Genomic DNA, 16,017 nt, shown 5'->3' on the forward strand with positions numbered 1-16,017 from the left:
TAGCTTGCTCACTCCAAGCATTGCTATATTTATACATTCCATTTGAAAAGGTTTTACCATTTGGTACATTTAATATGGCTTCTCAACAAAAGCTTGTCTGACATGGGAGACACATCAGATGCATTACTATCAGCAGCATAGCCTCTTCCTTCACAGGAGCATGAAGTCCTTTCACTGTGGGAAAGTACTCCTTTGGTGAGAAGGATTGAATGTAAAGTTTTCTTTTCTTTGGTTCTGTTGTTATGATGTGTGTGCTTGTCCTGTTTTGAACTTGAAGCAGCAGTTTTGGGTATTAAACTCTGTTCTTTTACATTTCTTAATCAGTAGCTCAGCACTGTCACGAGCAGCATGCCACAGCACTAGGAATAAATCCCAGCTTCTTAAGAGACTTGTGGGCACAGTGTTTACATTTTATTCTTGAAATGGCACTTACAAATGAGATCTTGCAAGCTCTACTTTGCAAAGGGCCTTGCACTAAGCTGTGTCAAGAGCACTGTTTCCAAATCAGGGGCTTTGAGTTAAAGAGCTCTGTGGTATATGACAAAATAGCACAGTGCATATATTTCAATGCTTCTAAAAACTCCTTCACCATATGAGATGTATGACAAAAGATATCTATAGATGAAAGTTAAATGTTAGGTTTCTATTATGAGTATCAGTTGTATTTTGCATTTAAATATTTTGTGGCACATGGAATACAAATAGTATGGATGGTTTTCTATTGTGAATACCATATTTTCCAGCGTATTAGACAACTGGGCGTATGAAATGACCTCTGGAAGGCGGGAGGAGGCTGGCGGAGAACGCCCCAGGCCACGGGGCTCTGTTCTGGAGGCTCCATTTTGCTACCTCACAGCGAGAGAAGAAGCCCCACCTCTGGGCAATGGCTCTCTGTGACTGCAAGGGAGGCAGAACTTGGTGCCTGAGAAGGGAGCATGCCTGGCCCTTCCCTGCCGGGCCTCCTCTTCCTCTTCCTCCTCTCCCTCCACAGCCACCCCTGCTTTTGCTTCAGCCTCCACCCAAACGGCCACTCACACGCTCCCGCGTGCGGGACTGCAACCGCCAGCCCGCTTCCTCAGTCAGGATCCCCTCTGCGCAAGCCAGCTCTCAAATGGCACCACTTCCGCCCTCGGCTCCTTTCCAGCTTCTTCCACTTCCTCTAAGGGCTCCTCCTTTGGAGGCCTGGGAAGGCGGGAGCAGACTGGGGCTTAGCCCGGCGTATAAGACAACCCCCAACTTTTAAGCAGATTTTTCTGGGCTAAAAAGTCATCTTACACACTGGAAAATACGGTAATTGCAAGAATATCTACTAAAATACAACATTTCTTGAATGGTAGGTCAGCTGTATAATGAGCAATCGCTTACTCCACGAAGGCCAGAAAGATTTTACTCAAATCACCCAAATTCTGGAAGGCTTTCAGGACCAGCAGAACTAAGAAGTTACAACATGCAATCATTTGATAAAGCAGGTAGGAATTACCAATAATACATTTTTAAAGTATTTTTTGAAGTATGGAAGTATTCATAAGTCCTCACTCTACCCTTGTGTTTACTAAATTTATGAAAACATGTTTTGACAATGATCCTTGTTTCTGGACCCATCTGTTCATGGAAGGAAAGGTGTGTTGCTGGCTTAATGCTAAAGTATACATTGGGTATTTTTGCCCCCTATTCAGATGGACGACAGGCAGCTGAGAATAACTCAAGAATGGACATGAGTGGAAATGGAATAAAGGATCATCTCAATGATCGTGTAAGTCATAGAATGAGAAAATGCTCTCTGTTGAATTCGTTGCAGTTTTTAAAACAGGTTTCTGCTGAAATTGGCTGTTTCAAAATCAGTTTCGCATAATTTATATTTTAATGTAAATGTATTACCTTGTGGACTTAGTCATAAGTAAGTTCTGTAACAAAGCATATTTATAATCTTGATGGATATTTTCCAAGGGTTTTTTCTGGCCTGTTGTTCCCTCTACTGCCAAGTAGTTTCTCAAGTTAAATTAATTTTGCTAAATAAATAGCAATATCAGGGAAGATGAAAGGACATAAAAGCAAAGAGAGTTTGAAATGACTGGAATAGAGTTTCCACACAGGGATGATATTAATTTGGATCCTAACTAGAACGCATACAGGAATGTTTGTCCCAGCAACATTCCACTCATAAGATATTCCCACCAGCTTTCTCTCCTTGTAGCCACTTGCAGCCCTATGAAATCTGGGAGAACCTATGGAGCAGTGGGGTGTCTGCAGAGGGGAGGTAAAAATTGGTAAAAATTGTCTCTTTCATGGAGTTGGACAACCTGATACCCTCCAAATATAATTCCTGCTTATTGACCATGCTCATCGGAGTTTATGGGAGTTGTAATTCAAAGTAGCTGAATAGCACTGCCGTTGCCTCCTTTGAAGGAAGGAGATTTTTCATTCATAGAAAAGAATGGTTCTCATAGTGTCTCGCTTTAATTAACATGTTTCCATTCTGTAGCATTTGGAATGAGTCCACTTCATTTCTGGCATGGATTAGTTTTGATGTCTGTTTTGCAAAAAAAAAAAAAAAAAGCGATTTTCAAACGATTAATTCAAACTGTTTTCATTGCAGAACGCGGTCAATTTGACAGATCAGTCTCTTGCACCTGAAAATGAAACCTTAGGTCCTGGAATAGTGCCTCCACCACACCCCTTATTGAGACCACCTCTGATACCTATGGACCCAAGAGGAGCTTTCATAAGAAGAGGCCCTCCTTTCCCACCAATGCCTCCTAGTGCTGCATATGGACCTCGTGAATATTTTCCAAGAGATTTTGCTGGTCTGCCACGCCCACTACTGCCAAGTGTGTACTTGCATTAATTTTGCCAAATAAATAACAGTAAAGTGTTTGGCAAGCGTAACTATTTAGGTCCCTCGAAGTTGTACTGAAATTAATGGGTTGTATGTTGGTCGTGGCTATGTTGTGTTCCATCACTTTCAATATTTAGCCACAATTAACCTGTTAGTTGTGCCTGTACTACTAATGTACTAGGTGATTCAAAAAGAATGGTGCAAAAATAAAGCTGTTCTTATTTGGTTTTGCACCATTCTTTTGGAAGAATCTTGTATGTTATTGTACAAATTCAAGATAAACCAAGTTTAAGGCGATTAAAATTAGTTTTAATAGAAAATATGGCTAAACATTAGCTCTAATTTATAGTAACATAATTTATATTAACAGATAGCCTTAAAAGTACATTCCTAAAATTTAATCAGCCAGGAAATTCTCTTGCCTCAGTGCTGCTTTGCTTTCTTTTGTCAGGTGAGTAGCAACACTTTCCAAGATCCTCTACAGTAAAAGGATTGTGACTCAAGCACAATAATATAGAGGGATACATATTTACAATAGCCTTCCCCAACCTATTGGCTTCTAGATGTGGTAAATAAAACTCCCATAATCCCCTGTCGACTTAAAGCTCATGCTGCTTGGGGACAATGGGAGCTGGATTGTAACACATCTTAAGGGCACAAAGTTAAAGAAAATGGTCTCAAGAGTCTCATGTAAAGCTGGCTCCAAGGAGCTTACACAGTCATTAGTAGTGACTGAAAAACATGAGTGTTATTGAAACATTAACTTGGTTCTCTCTCTCCCCACCACCCACCCTTGCATTGGCTTTACCACCATGGAATTGTGTTACTGGTCAACCATTTAATATCTTCCCCAGTTGTAGAAAGTGCTAATTTCAGTGGAGATGGTGTGTGTGCAGTAACTTTGTAAGAGTTACAAAGCTCTAGCCTGAATAAAAGCTAAAGAGGACTTTGCTCTTTCTCTTTAAACAGTGAGAGGTCCTTTTCCTGTGAGGCCTTTTTCCCAATATCCACCTCCAAGGGCTGGATTTTTTCCACCAATGCCACCTGATAACAGAAATGAACTGCCTGCCGAGTCAACACATCTATCAGCTGCATCTTCTATGGACCATCAGGACTCACAACAAGAAACTTGATTCTCATTTAAAGTAACTATTCTTTTTTTCTCAACTCTCTTACTTGCTGTTAAGTAACTATGGCCCCATACAGACAGGCCAAAATAAAGCTGCTTTGAGTCATTTTGGAGGTATGCTATTTAAATGATGCATGCATCCTAAGAGTCTGGAAGCCGCGCCAAAGCCACAATCCAGTCCTAAGGAGTGGCTCTGGCGCAGCTTCGGACTCTTAGGACACATACATCATTTAAACAGCATATACCTCCAAAGTGACCCGAAGCAGCTTTATTTTGGCAGTCTGTATGGGGCCTATGGTTACTTAAACAGCTATATTATTGCTCAAATTGAAGCTTAACAGAATAATTCTCAGGAGAGTGCCCTGTAAATAATGTTTTAACTGTGAATAAATTGATTTCCAGTGTACAGCAGTGGATTTTAAATTATTTTTAATTTACATACCTAGAAGATGTAAAAAAAAATAGTCGTGTGAAAGAACTCTCCAATTGTTTTTGGCCATGTGTGGTCTCATAGAAAATCACTGCATACTTCTAACAGAAACCAGATGTGAAATATATTTTAAAAATTTAACAATTTGTGGCATTTTTACTATTTAATAAACTAAATGTCTCCTACCTCATCTTTTAGAAGTTCCACACTTGCACAAAGTGTGGACTTGCCTTGTGGTCTACATATCCAGTGGGTATTGTAATTGTGGTAGGAAGGTTGTTAGACAAGACTTGTCCCACAACGTCCTTCTTCCACTGTCATTTTCTTTTCTGGAAATGAGTCAGTTCTTATTGAATCACTCTAGCAGATGGTATGCTTATATCTATAATTTAATAATGAAAAATCACTTATCAGGTGCATTTCCTCCTCCCTTGCCTACAGCAAAGTGCTGCCCTTTGAGATGCTCTTTAAAATGTATGCTCTTGTTCCTCTGCCCTATATAGTGTATATATTAAAGACATACTGCTATTCTTTATGAGCATGGCACATTTCCATTCCTTTTTATTATAGTAACGTAAGAATATTGATGCATCAGACCAAAAAAGCTGTATCTAATCTAATGTATTGTTTCCTACTGTGCCTGCCTAAATGCTTGCCCAACTTCCATCCATTAGAGCATGACAGTGTTTCTTATTAGAAACTGATATTCAAATACATACTGCCTTTACAGCAGAAGTAATCAACACACTTTCTCCATATATTTTTTGACTGAAATTCTCATCAGCCATACCTAAAATAGCCCGCTCACCCCTTTGCTCTGGAGTTTCCATTTTCCAAGTTTGGCTGTTTTTAAAAGAGTGGGCAGTAACTCTGTTTTTGTGTATGGTTCAGTTTGTAATCTCTCCGGTTATAGACTCTGTTAGCTGGACAAGTAGTCTTCTTCTGCTGGCAAACTACTTTCCCCATGATCTGCCTCAATACAAGAGAAAATTCATATTTGCCAGCACATGTAACAGGTTTTGAAAGAGCGATTTTTATTTGGAAGGTCTTTAAGCTGATAAGAAGCTATTTATTGTTGTTCTTACCAAGCACAAGGTAAACCCTGTGCAGAAATTTTATGTCATTAGCTTTGACAATGGCTGTAAAGTAGCACACATTTGCTAATACTGCAAGAAGCAATGAATATATATTATTAGGTAATAACATGTCCTGTTTAAACACAGTCAGCAATTCTGCTTTGTTACAATTATACGGCCGTGGACTGTACCCTCTTCTGAAAGTGATGAAGAAATTTTCCCCAGCTTGCTATCCTTCAGATCATTTGCGAAAAATCTCCCACCAACATGAATGTTAAGGACATTGGGAATTACAATCTGGAGGGCTCTTGCTAGGTGAAGATCACTGTAAAGCATGGGAGGGAATGTGGACTCTGAGGCAGCATGTGGCCCTCAAAGCTGTTTTTTGTGGGCTGGCTGGTCTTTCTACCCACCATAAATTGCCTCTCCTGGAAACTTTCAGGAGTGGTGATTTTACCTTTTAAGTAGCTTGCAACCTCACCCTTAGCATTTATTTTAAATACTCTTATTTTCAAAACCAAAAATAAGTTTTTGGACATTTCCAGATATTGTGTTTGACTGCATGTGCACAAACATTTTTGGCAGCCTCTGCACTTGCTGGAGTTGTCCATACCTGGTTAAAAAGTCTCAACTAGTAGATAAAACTGGTACAAAGAAATTTATTGACAAGCCTACAATTTTGCATTTTGTACTTATTTTTCCTCTGCTACTGAAAATGTGGGATTTGCTTATTCTGGAAAGATTAGTTTGAAGTTAGATTTTAGTATCTTCTAAGAAGGCTATCTACTACACCATTCATTTTCTGCTGACTTTAGAGGACCAATTAGTACCTTACTTCTTAACTGTGACGTGTGACAGGTAGCCATCAATCTATGTCTTGAGTTTTGGAAGACTGTTTTCATTTGGTTCCTGTCTAATTACGTATATGTGGCCTCAATTCTTGCCTGTTAAAGAAAGGAATATTGAGCAGTTTGAGTTAAAATCTGAGAAGCAGGATTGCAAGGAGCATTTGAGCTGTAACATAGATAATATTTATAACAATGACAAGAGGCCCTGGGGAACATGATGGATCTATTCATAGCAGCATCATTGACAGTACTGACTTCCCTTTCCTCACTTTATATTGAAAGATGGTGACAAATGTTATTTATACCATGCATTGCTTTTTTGTTGTTGTTATGGGCAGTTAAACGTAAAAGCTTATTTTAAAAAGGAAAATTGTCAACATCATGTGTTTTAACGAAGTCAGACTATGTAGATTTCTAGGCTTTTGGTATCTTCTCCCCCCCCCCCCCACCCTGCAATTGGGACTCAAGACTGCTAGTAATGGTAGTAACATAAATAATATCACCTTGCATAATGTTTTACTAAGATCTAGTCTGCACATGCAGCAGGTTAGAGTAGACTGTGCTATTTTGCTGATAATTTTAAATGCTTCCCATAAAGAAATATCTGGCATGCCACATGTGCCCAGCATTTGCAGAAGTCTGATTGGTTTTTAAACAAAGTGAGCAAAGTGCTGGCTAAGGTATATAAGAGCTGCAGTTCAGCACCATCTGAAGAGCTGTACTTTGCCCATTCCTGTAAACAGAAGACAATATTCAAAACTGATCCCAATTTGCAGTCTGAAATGGTGGGGTCCATTAAATAATCACATTCACACTTTTAGCTTGCTGCATGAATAGACCAGACCTGTGGCTCACATCTATGGGTAAGGCAGGTTACTTCTGTTCAGTAACTGGACATACTAGTTAAGATGTTGTTTTGGTGAGATGGAATGGAGGCAAGGATAGCACAGAATGCTCACCTTTTGCTTCTGCTACTTATTTAGTGTCTATTCAGTTTATAAATGATAGCTTTTAGGAGGAATTGAATGAAGGAAGTTCAGGGGCAGGAGATTTCTGCTCCCTTCCTTGCAACCCACCAACACCTTACAAAAAGCATCTCTGGAGGGTTGGGGCGCTCACAGTAAGTGATAGAGCATGAAAAGAGAGGTGGTGACCACCTGTCATCCCTTGCCTATCCTTCCAATTTGCTATTGGAACCTTAATCAGCAACCTACTTGAAATTATGCATGGTCTCAAACTGTCTTTCAATACAATTTGGAAATTTCAATTAATACAGAGAACAGTTCAGGAATCCTTCCTGAAATGCTGAAGAGCCACTGCTAGTCAAAGTTCACCGTACTAATTTAGAAGGAACAGCAGGACTGACCTAAGTATAATACAGCCTCTTGTGTCCTTACAGACATTTGGAGCATATTAAACTTACACTGTACAAACTGGCTGCTCCCCCCCCCACCCCCCAGACACACACAGTTTAAAGCGCTTCTTTTAATCTTTAAAGCCCATGTAGGACCAGGTTATTTGCATAACTGTGAGCTTGCTCAGGCCTTAAAACTAGCCTTGGAGGCCTGGCTGATGGTGGTGGCCTCACATCTTTGTAATTCTGTCCCAGATACAGCCTTAAAGACAGCTGGGCAAAGTGCAGCCTTTCTGATGTTGTTGAATTGCAACCGTCACCACTGGTGATGCTAGTGAGAGGGCTACTGGGAATTGTAGCAGAACAATATTTGGTAGGCTATGCTTTGCCCACCTGTGTACAAACTGAAGACTTTTTTCTTTTGGCTTAAGACTGCATTTTATTGTGCTGCTATGTACTGCTTATAAGTACAATTCTTAGTTTGTGGATTGTTTATTATGTAATTAAACTGCTTTAATATTTTGCTCTATGAAATAAACTGCTTTATGCTATTACTATTTTTTAAACTGGGTTGGAAGAAAGGCAGGTGAAAATGTCAGTAATTAATACACCAGACTGCTCATTGCACTGGATTTCTAACATGTTCAAAACCCAGCAGTAACATGCTCTCACTTTGATTGTGCCAAGCCATATACACAGATGGAAGTAAGCCCACTAGCTTCAACTGATATGTATTCTGGGCTGGTTTGAGGCCTCCCATTAGTAGACAGTTCTCATCTTCAAGTGGGAAAAGGATGGGATATAATAATAATAAATAATACTAGCGGCTTGATCCTTCAGAACACATTTTGCTTCAGCCAGAGTCAAATGAGTTAGTCTTTCTAAGGAACCCATGCTGGGACAAAGACACACTAATCTACATTTAGAAAGCATGAATTTTCAGATTATTTATTATTATTATTATTATTATTATTATTATTATTATTATTATGTGTAGCATATTCCCTGCCCCCTGCTTTCTGTTTTTGGTTGTTAAATGATTATGGTACACTAAAATAATTTGAAGGTTTCCCAGGCACTTGTTTGAGAAAAAAGGAAAATTTGATATAAAAGATGTTTTAACATTTCCAGAGCTACTTTCAATGAGTATATGAAAAAGAGCACACTGTGCATTTGATTTCATACTGTTCTCCAAGTTTATCTGACTGTGTATCCAGCAAGAAAAGAGCATAAAATCACCCTGTAATCTATAGTTTTTAAAGCAGATCACTGGTCAATCTTGTAAAATAGCAACCAGAAATGACTGGAACATTTTTGCTGCCTTGAATACATGTGTATTGGAGTTTTGTGTATCACAACTATTACCCTAAAAAGGATTACTGAACACTCATGACTAAACCATTCAATATTATTTTGCGATATTCAAGACACAAGCTTCTTTCCATTCTATAATCTGTGCTTGTTACAAGTGCTCTCACCAAAAGGAGGCAACCTGGACCTTAGAAGCAATATATGTCCACACTTAAGTAGATTTGAAAAACACACAATAGGAAAAACTGGTTCTGTTAGTGTGCAGGACAACCATTACTAATTGACTCACCTTCTTCCATCACCTACATACTACTCAAGAATATTTAAGAAGCTAATTATTACACCTGTGTTTCAGCTCCAAAGGCAGGTTGTGGGTCCCCAGAAAGGTACCAGGCCTGAAGTAATGTGACCATCCATCTGACTGATCACACTGGGCATCTAATGAATGTGCTTAATATTCTCCCTCAACACCAACACTATATAAAAGTTTTTAACTTTAGAGGAACTAAGTATGTAGTACTAAACTCTAATAGAGGGGAAACAATTACAAAGAAAAAAAGTATGCTTGCCTGTACAGAAGTCAACATGCTATTTTCTAGTCTACCATGTAGTCATGTCATCCAGGAAATATAATAAAAAATTTGGGAAGAGCTAAAATGTAAAGTCAAAAGCCTGAAAAATGTTTACAGTCTATTTAATAATGGGATATAGACATATTTCACATGTGTTTACGAACAAAGTTAAGGAAGTGATTTGGGCTTTCTGTACTTTACACTTTTAAGCTTAAAGTATACAATATCAGATCATATTAGCTGGTCTGGTGTTTTGCTCAGCTTCTTTTCCTAAAGTGCTCATAAAACATTAGCAAAAAAGATAATGCCTCTTTCATATTTCAGAAGTTAAAAGTTTCTGGATTTTAAATGGGAGCAAGCAGTTTACAACATAAAGCATGACATCTGACAGTAAAATTATCATCCTGATAAAATATTTTTCACTGCTGAGTTTTAATGCTTTATTCATTGATTAAAAGAATATACATTTAACATAAACCATACAACATCAGTCATCAAGTCAAACACTCAGCTGGTTTCCTTACATTTTCTGTCAGGAGTTTCTTTAGTCTGATCACATTTATAAGATAAAATCTCACCACATCTGGCATATACACACACTGTGCCAGTGGATTCACTCTACTGATGTACATATAAAATCCGCATGGTATGTGCTCACTGGAGACAAAACAGCGCACACCTGTCAAAAGGTCATTTTAATATAAGATGGTAAAACCATTTGTAAAACACATATAAACTTTTCCATAAATAGAATCATATCTGGACATCTGTTGCATAAATTGTGTTTTCCAAAGCTTACAATATGGCAGCCAGGTCTCAGCACTGCTGGGCACCCACGTTGGCCACTTACTTTATTATTGCAGACTGTCCTTTAACATTAAATGCACAACATTCGTACCACTTAAAACTTGGGTCAGGTGGAAGTCTCACAGAGACCACGTCTGTACCGCGGTTGCCCTGAAACAGTTTAAATCGGCTTTTAAAGCCTCTCAGATATAACAAGATTTTAAAACATACTTCATGGAATGTTCTTCATGCATCATAGCAGCTCATACTTATGATAGAACAAGGCTTGCATCTGTTTTCCTTTCCTTCCTTTACATTCACTATTCACAGTGAAACAGGTGCATGTTTAAGAGTTCTGAGGTTGCTGACTGAGCCACAGCACAGCTGTGTACCACAGGTCGAAATTCGACCTTATATATTACAATCTAGCAGTATCTGGCTGACCAAAAATTGGCCTGCCCCTGCCAGCATGTGGGCACTTCTTCATTTTAATCTATTCTTTGGCAGCTGACACAGGCGCTGACAGAGAAAATCCAGTGACTTAGTTGCTAGGGATTTCACGACTAATGTTTGTTTGCAAGCAAAGAAGACTTATAAATTTATATCTAAATTGTTATGGTTTTACCCCATTGGAGTGTAAAGACTTAACATTTCTTTTTAAATCTGGGCCCAAAGCTAACTTGTACAGAGAAGCTGACAGACCACAAGAAAAAGAAGCTATAATTCATTTACATTGAAGCTAAAACTTATAGCTTTCAGAGTCAGGTAAACATCTGAAGAAGCTACACAGTGCAAGAGACTACTGATTCATATTCAAGGAGATTGCAGAGTGGCAGTATTTCATGCTTCAGATATTGTACGTGAAATCAAAGCAAAGGTATACAGTAAATGGTATTGATAGTCCTGATTTCTTAAAAAAGCGTTAAGTAGCATGCTACCAGTTTACATGACAATGACTGCATTCAAAATCACTGGGCTATGGATAGGAAAAAGATTTTTGGCTCCTGAGCACAAAAATTCCAACAATAGTAAAATCAGTGAAGTTGCAGAGTTACTCAAAACAAAAATAAAGTTAGCCGGCAACCTCAGACAACCTTCGGCCACATCTTTGTTTTGTTTTGTTTTGTAGACAAGTCCATTAACCGTGAAAGCCCTAAACGTTGCCACTTTCAGCTTCTAAACCAATACCCGACTACGTTCTTTGATCAAGAAGTAGAATATACATATATAATTCTATATAGCTAATACTGATTAAACACAGCACAAGAGGGGTTAATTCACACTACTGAAAAACATAATAGGACCCTACTTGCATATGTAACCACAGGAACTATAAATAAAGAGAGCTAAATGCCTTCACTGAAGCTTTGCATTTCTCTGTAAAAATGACGAGTTGGCTCAGTAAAGACACTGAGTAATTCTATGTCCATGACTGCATGCCAGGGTCGACCCAATCCAAGGGATACCTGCTCAATGAGATTATGCACTGGATCCACATCCTGATCAGCCAGTTCACCTTGGTCAAAATCAATGCTTTCTTCTGTGACTTCAAGCACTTTCAAATCAGAGCCACGAAGACGAGCAATTGCAATCAGGTTGTGAGCCCAAACGGTGTAACCTGAAACAGAAGGTCAGACATTGCTACTTTATCTGATTTTACATTAATTCCTTCTCTCCTTCCTTCCCCAAAGATGATATAACTGACAGCCACACTACCCACTTTTCCATCTAGCAATTTTCTTTGAGAGTTTCTTTTGTGAGCTGCCTTGGGTCCCACTCTGGGAGAATGGCAGCATATAAATAAATACATATATTAACCACTATTTTTGGTCAGTTTACTAAGTTCATAAAAACAATGAATGTTTTTAAATTTTAATTTTGTGAGGCTGCCTCTTTCCTCCCTCCCCAGTATTCTCGATAGCTGGATAAGGAAATATTTCATGGAATTTTTCTCAGTATATGCTATGTATACTGCATGGTAGATACACAGCATTTGCGTTTTAGATTGAAGCACCCAGTGAGTGATCTCAACACACCAGAAAACTAGTACCTAGGAAGAAATCGGGAATGAATGATTCATGAAAGTATTAATATCTAAGAGTATTAGGATTAATGTTGCTTTCTTTCAATTAGATTTAATTTCTGTAACTGAGTCTTTTGTACCAGTTATAACCATTTGCCCATGCCTGAGATCAAAGTGACATTTATTCCCTCCCTAGTAACTTGGTGTTCTTTCCTTCCAGGTGAAAAATACCTGGAGTGAGATATCAAGTGTATATTCATACACATACTGATATGTAGATTTCTAAACTATCCATGTTTTGCACTCACGGAATTAGCTGCATACCATGTACTGCCAGAAGAGACAGCCTTGTGCACCTCCAGGCCAGTAAAACCAATGGATCTTCGGTTCGGTTATCGCTGAGATCTGGGAAGCCAGACATATCTATCACATCATTCATTAGTATGAAATGAGTGAGAAACTTATCATACTGCCGAGATATGAGATCAACAACAGCTCCTGAAACGCAAGTGATATAGCTGTCAAAGTGAATCCTCTCCAGTGGGATACTGGGCTTAAGAATCCTTAACATGTCATCACTCTTGATATCAAAAGCCATTATATAGACCCGAAGATTAGTGCTGTTGCGTGTCAGTGCCTTCCAATCCTCATCTTCTGGCATATTTTCCAAGGACTTGTGCATTACAGAAATATTGTGGACCAGAAGAGACAGTCGATACAAAGGCACATGGTTACTATCAGCCAAGATTCTTGCCATTTCTGCTGTAAAATCACAGAAATCCAAGGCGAGTGAACGAAGATTGACAAAGCGCTCCAATTCAACTGCAGTGATAAGAGTGGTATTACCAGGGATGTGGTTGTCCAGTAAACTCAGGTGTTCCATTGTGTTGGCAATAGGGTTTGAGAGAGATGACAATGATGTGGGTGTTACGATTTGTAGCATAAACCCACATGACAGCCATTTCAGTTGCCTGCTGTTACCCAATATTTCTTCAAACAGCTGCTGTATTCTGCAAGAAGAAACACAAGGAACAATCTTGTGTTACAATCCACTGTAAAAATATTTTATTCAGATCCTAGTTTAGGTAGATGAGCAAACAACTTAACGCTACTATCACAAAGCAGACTGTCTATAAGTTCTACTCACTTAATACTTGTGAAACAAGAAATGTGTGGAACTACAGGCTAAATATCCCTAATTTCAAAATCTGAAATACTCCAAAATTGTCCACCTTGGTGGCTGAGATAGCGACACCTTTGCTTTCTGATAGTTCAATGTACATAAACTATGTTCCATGCACAAAATTATTTAAAATACAGTGCGCCCACATCATACGCAGACGCACTATACGTGGCTTTCAGCGTATGATAAAAGCTGTGCAGGGCGCAAGGGGCGGTACATCCCATTTAAATTAATGGGGTGCGCGCCCATGGCACGAGTGCGCTGCCGCATGCACGAGCCCCATTACTTTCAATGAGGCTTGAGCATATGCATTTTTTTACGCGGGAGGGGGGTCCGGAACGGATCCCCCACATAAAAAAAGGGTGCACTGTATTGTGTAAAAAATTATCTTGAGGATTTGTGTATAAAGTGTGTATGAATTTTGTGTTTAGACTTAGATCCCATCTCTAAGATATCTCATTATGAATAAGCAAGTACAGCGTGCCCGCGTCATACGCGGGCGCGCCTTATGCGGCTTGAGCATACGCGCTCAAGCCGCGGGGGGCGCGCGGGGCAGAAGGGGTGGCGTGTCCCATTCAATTGAATGGGCGCGCGCGTCCGTTGCGCCCTGCACGCAAATAAGTATGAATACCTGTAAAGCTCTTACAGAAGTACCACTCTTGGTTTTGAAGTACTATTACTTTCCTTAATGTTTTTTTTAAATGAGTGGGATACAACATTCATTTTGTTCGTGTGGAACCCCTTGCTCACTATCACATGTTCGAAGTAGTTATTGATTACTACCACTCCTGAAGAGAATGGCACTGTGATTCAATAATGTTTGCTTCTACTTCATGTATCAGTACTTATTTAAACGATGAAATAAGTATTCCAAATGTGAGAAATTATTATCACAAAAAATCACCACAAATATCATTTTCACAACACTGACATACCCCTTCATTGGTTCAACTTCAGGTTGGAAGCTGAATTACATACTCACATATTTGAACAGTCCTATCTTACACTCTGGAATATAACTTAGTATGAGATGCACAAAATACAGATACTGAGAAGCTAGGCCAATTCACTCATGTTTTCTCTACAGATAAAGAGGATATAAAATAAAAGTTTTTAAAAAGGACATCCAGGCGGGTTACAGACATCCCAGTTTAAAAAAGGGGCGTCTCTTCTAGATGCCCCTACTCCTGTTGCGGACTCTGTCCGTAACAAATGGCGGCGGCCGTTCGTTCCACACGGCCACCGCCATTTTGACGTCTTGGACGCCTAGCGTCCAGACGTGTCACGGCGGAAGCGATGTTGCGAAAGTGCACCTTGCACTTTGCGGTGCCACTTCCGGGGCCCAAGAAGGAGCGCGATTTCCGCGCTCCTTCCTCGCAGCATCCGGGAGTCCCGCGGTTTAGAAGCTGCGGCTCCCGGATGCTGCAAGCGGCGCCGGCAGCAGACCGCCGCAATTCGTCAGTTTATTAAAGGCTGGACAAGCACTGCCATATGCAATGCAAACACTCTACTTGTGAACACAACTCTCACTTGGGTTGCATCCATACTGCAGAAATAATCTAGGTTGAAACCACTTCAACTGCCATGGCTCAATGCTATGGGATTGTAGGAATTGTAGTTTATGAGACATTTAGCAAACAACAAACTACAATCACTAGAATTCCATAGCATTGATCCATGACGCTTAAAGTGATGTCAGCCTGTATTATTTCTTCAGTGCGGATGCAGTCTTGGTCTTGCGGAATCAAAGCAACAATCTTGAAGCATCTATTGAGAGGTAACTTTTCTCTGCTTTTTGCTTTTTAACCTATATAAAATAAGGTTTACAACTGAGAACACGAGGTGGTATTTCTGCTACAACAGGGGACTGGATTGGTCTTCGAGACTCTTTAATTCTTTAAATTTTTACCAAATGCCCTCTCCACAATGTATCTATTACCTATACTCATGTTCATTTCTATAGTGTCAACTTTCTGCAGAAAAAACTGTGATAATGAACACAGAAATCACAAACACCATTAAATTATCAGGGACATACAAAGGATTATATTTCTATAAACCTAGCATATTTGCAAACTAGTTTCAATCAAGCAATGCAGAGATTCAAGTAAGAATGATGTAAGAATATTTTTTCACAACTTACTGTTTAATCTTTTTGCCATCTGGGTCCACTTTGTTGAGGTATGTATTCGATATACTTCCATGTTGTTGCAGAATACTTATATCACCAAAGAGACTTAATTTTTGGAGATTCCTGTTTGGGAGAAAAAGATTTGTGTAAGTCATTTGTGTACATAATGTGTCATGCCTCCAGAGCATCTTTGATGCTCTTGAGACATATATTTAGTTAAGATTATATTAGGTTTTCTATGTATTAGTTTAAGAGGGGAAATACAGATCTATAGCTTTAAGAAAGACAAGGATTGTGGGAAATCCCAGGGTCTTATGCTGTCTCCCTCTAGTTAGTTT

The 16,017-nt window shown here is 39.2% G+C and overlaps 2 protein-coding genes across 10 annotated transcripts in view; one reads left to right on the plus strand and one right to left on the minus strand.

The window, feature by feature from the left end:
- The window catches only part of MIA2 (MIA SH3 domain ER export factor 2), a 102,525-nt gene that overhangs the window by 72,236 nt on the left and 14,272 nt on the right, over nt 1-16,017 (plus strand). For 4 of the 6 annotated variants that reach the window (XM_089522157.1, XM_089522161.1, XM_089522158.1 and 1 more), the window contains 4 exons: nt 1,338-1,469; nt 1,677-1,753; nt 2,597-2,828; nt 3,806-4,369. In XM_089522157.1, coding sequence (XP_089378283.1) covers nt 1,338-1,469; nt 1,677-1,753; nt 2,597-2,828; nt 3,806-3,969 — 605 coding nt within the window. In that variant the 3' untranslated portion in view covers nt 3,970-4,369. Of the gene's footprint in view, nt 1-1,337; nt 1,470-1,676; nt 1,754-2,596; nt 2,829-3,805; nt 4,370-16,017 lie in introns of those variants that run through there. The other 2 variants (XR_016280994.1, XR_016280995.1) reach the window with 1 other exon arrangement.
- The window catches only part of FBXO33 (F-box protein 33), a 33,924-nt gene continuing 20,357 nt past the window's right edge, over nt 2,451-16,017 (minus strand). Inside the window, exons 2-6 of one of the 4 annotated variants that reach the window (XR_016280996.1) lie at nt 15,692-15,802; nt 12,690-13,375; nt 10,081-11,960; nt 6,307-6,415; nt 2,451-2,530 (exon numbers count right to left, since the gene is read on the minus strand). Coding sequence is in view for 2 of the 4 variants with exons in the window: in XM_089522164.1 (XP_089378290.1) it covers nt 11,689-11,960; nt 12,690-13,375; nt 15,692-15,802 (1,069 nt within the window). In the remaining 2 variants the exon portion in view is untranslated. Of the gene's footprint in view, nt 2,531-6,306; nt 6,416-9,982; nt 11,961-12,689; nt 13,376-15,691; nt 15,803-16,017 lie in introns of those variants that run through there. The other 3 variants (XR_016280997.1, XM_089522165.1, XM_089522164.1) reach the window with 3 other exon arrangements.

The sequence above is a fragment of the Sceloporus occidentalis genome, unplaced genomic scaffold (genome assembly GCF_023333645.1).
Source record: "Sceloporus occidentalis isolate IW3139 unplaced genomic scaffold, rSceOcc1.0.p SCAF_4, whole genome shotgun sequence".
Classification (NCBI taxonomy): Eukaryota; Metazoa; Chordata; class Lepidosauria; order Squamata; family Phrynosomatidae; genus Sceloporus; species Sceloporus occidentalis.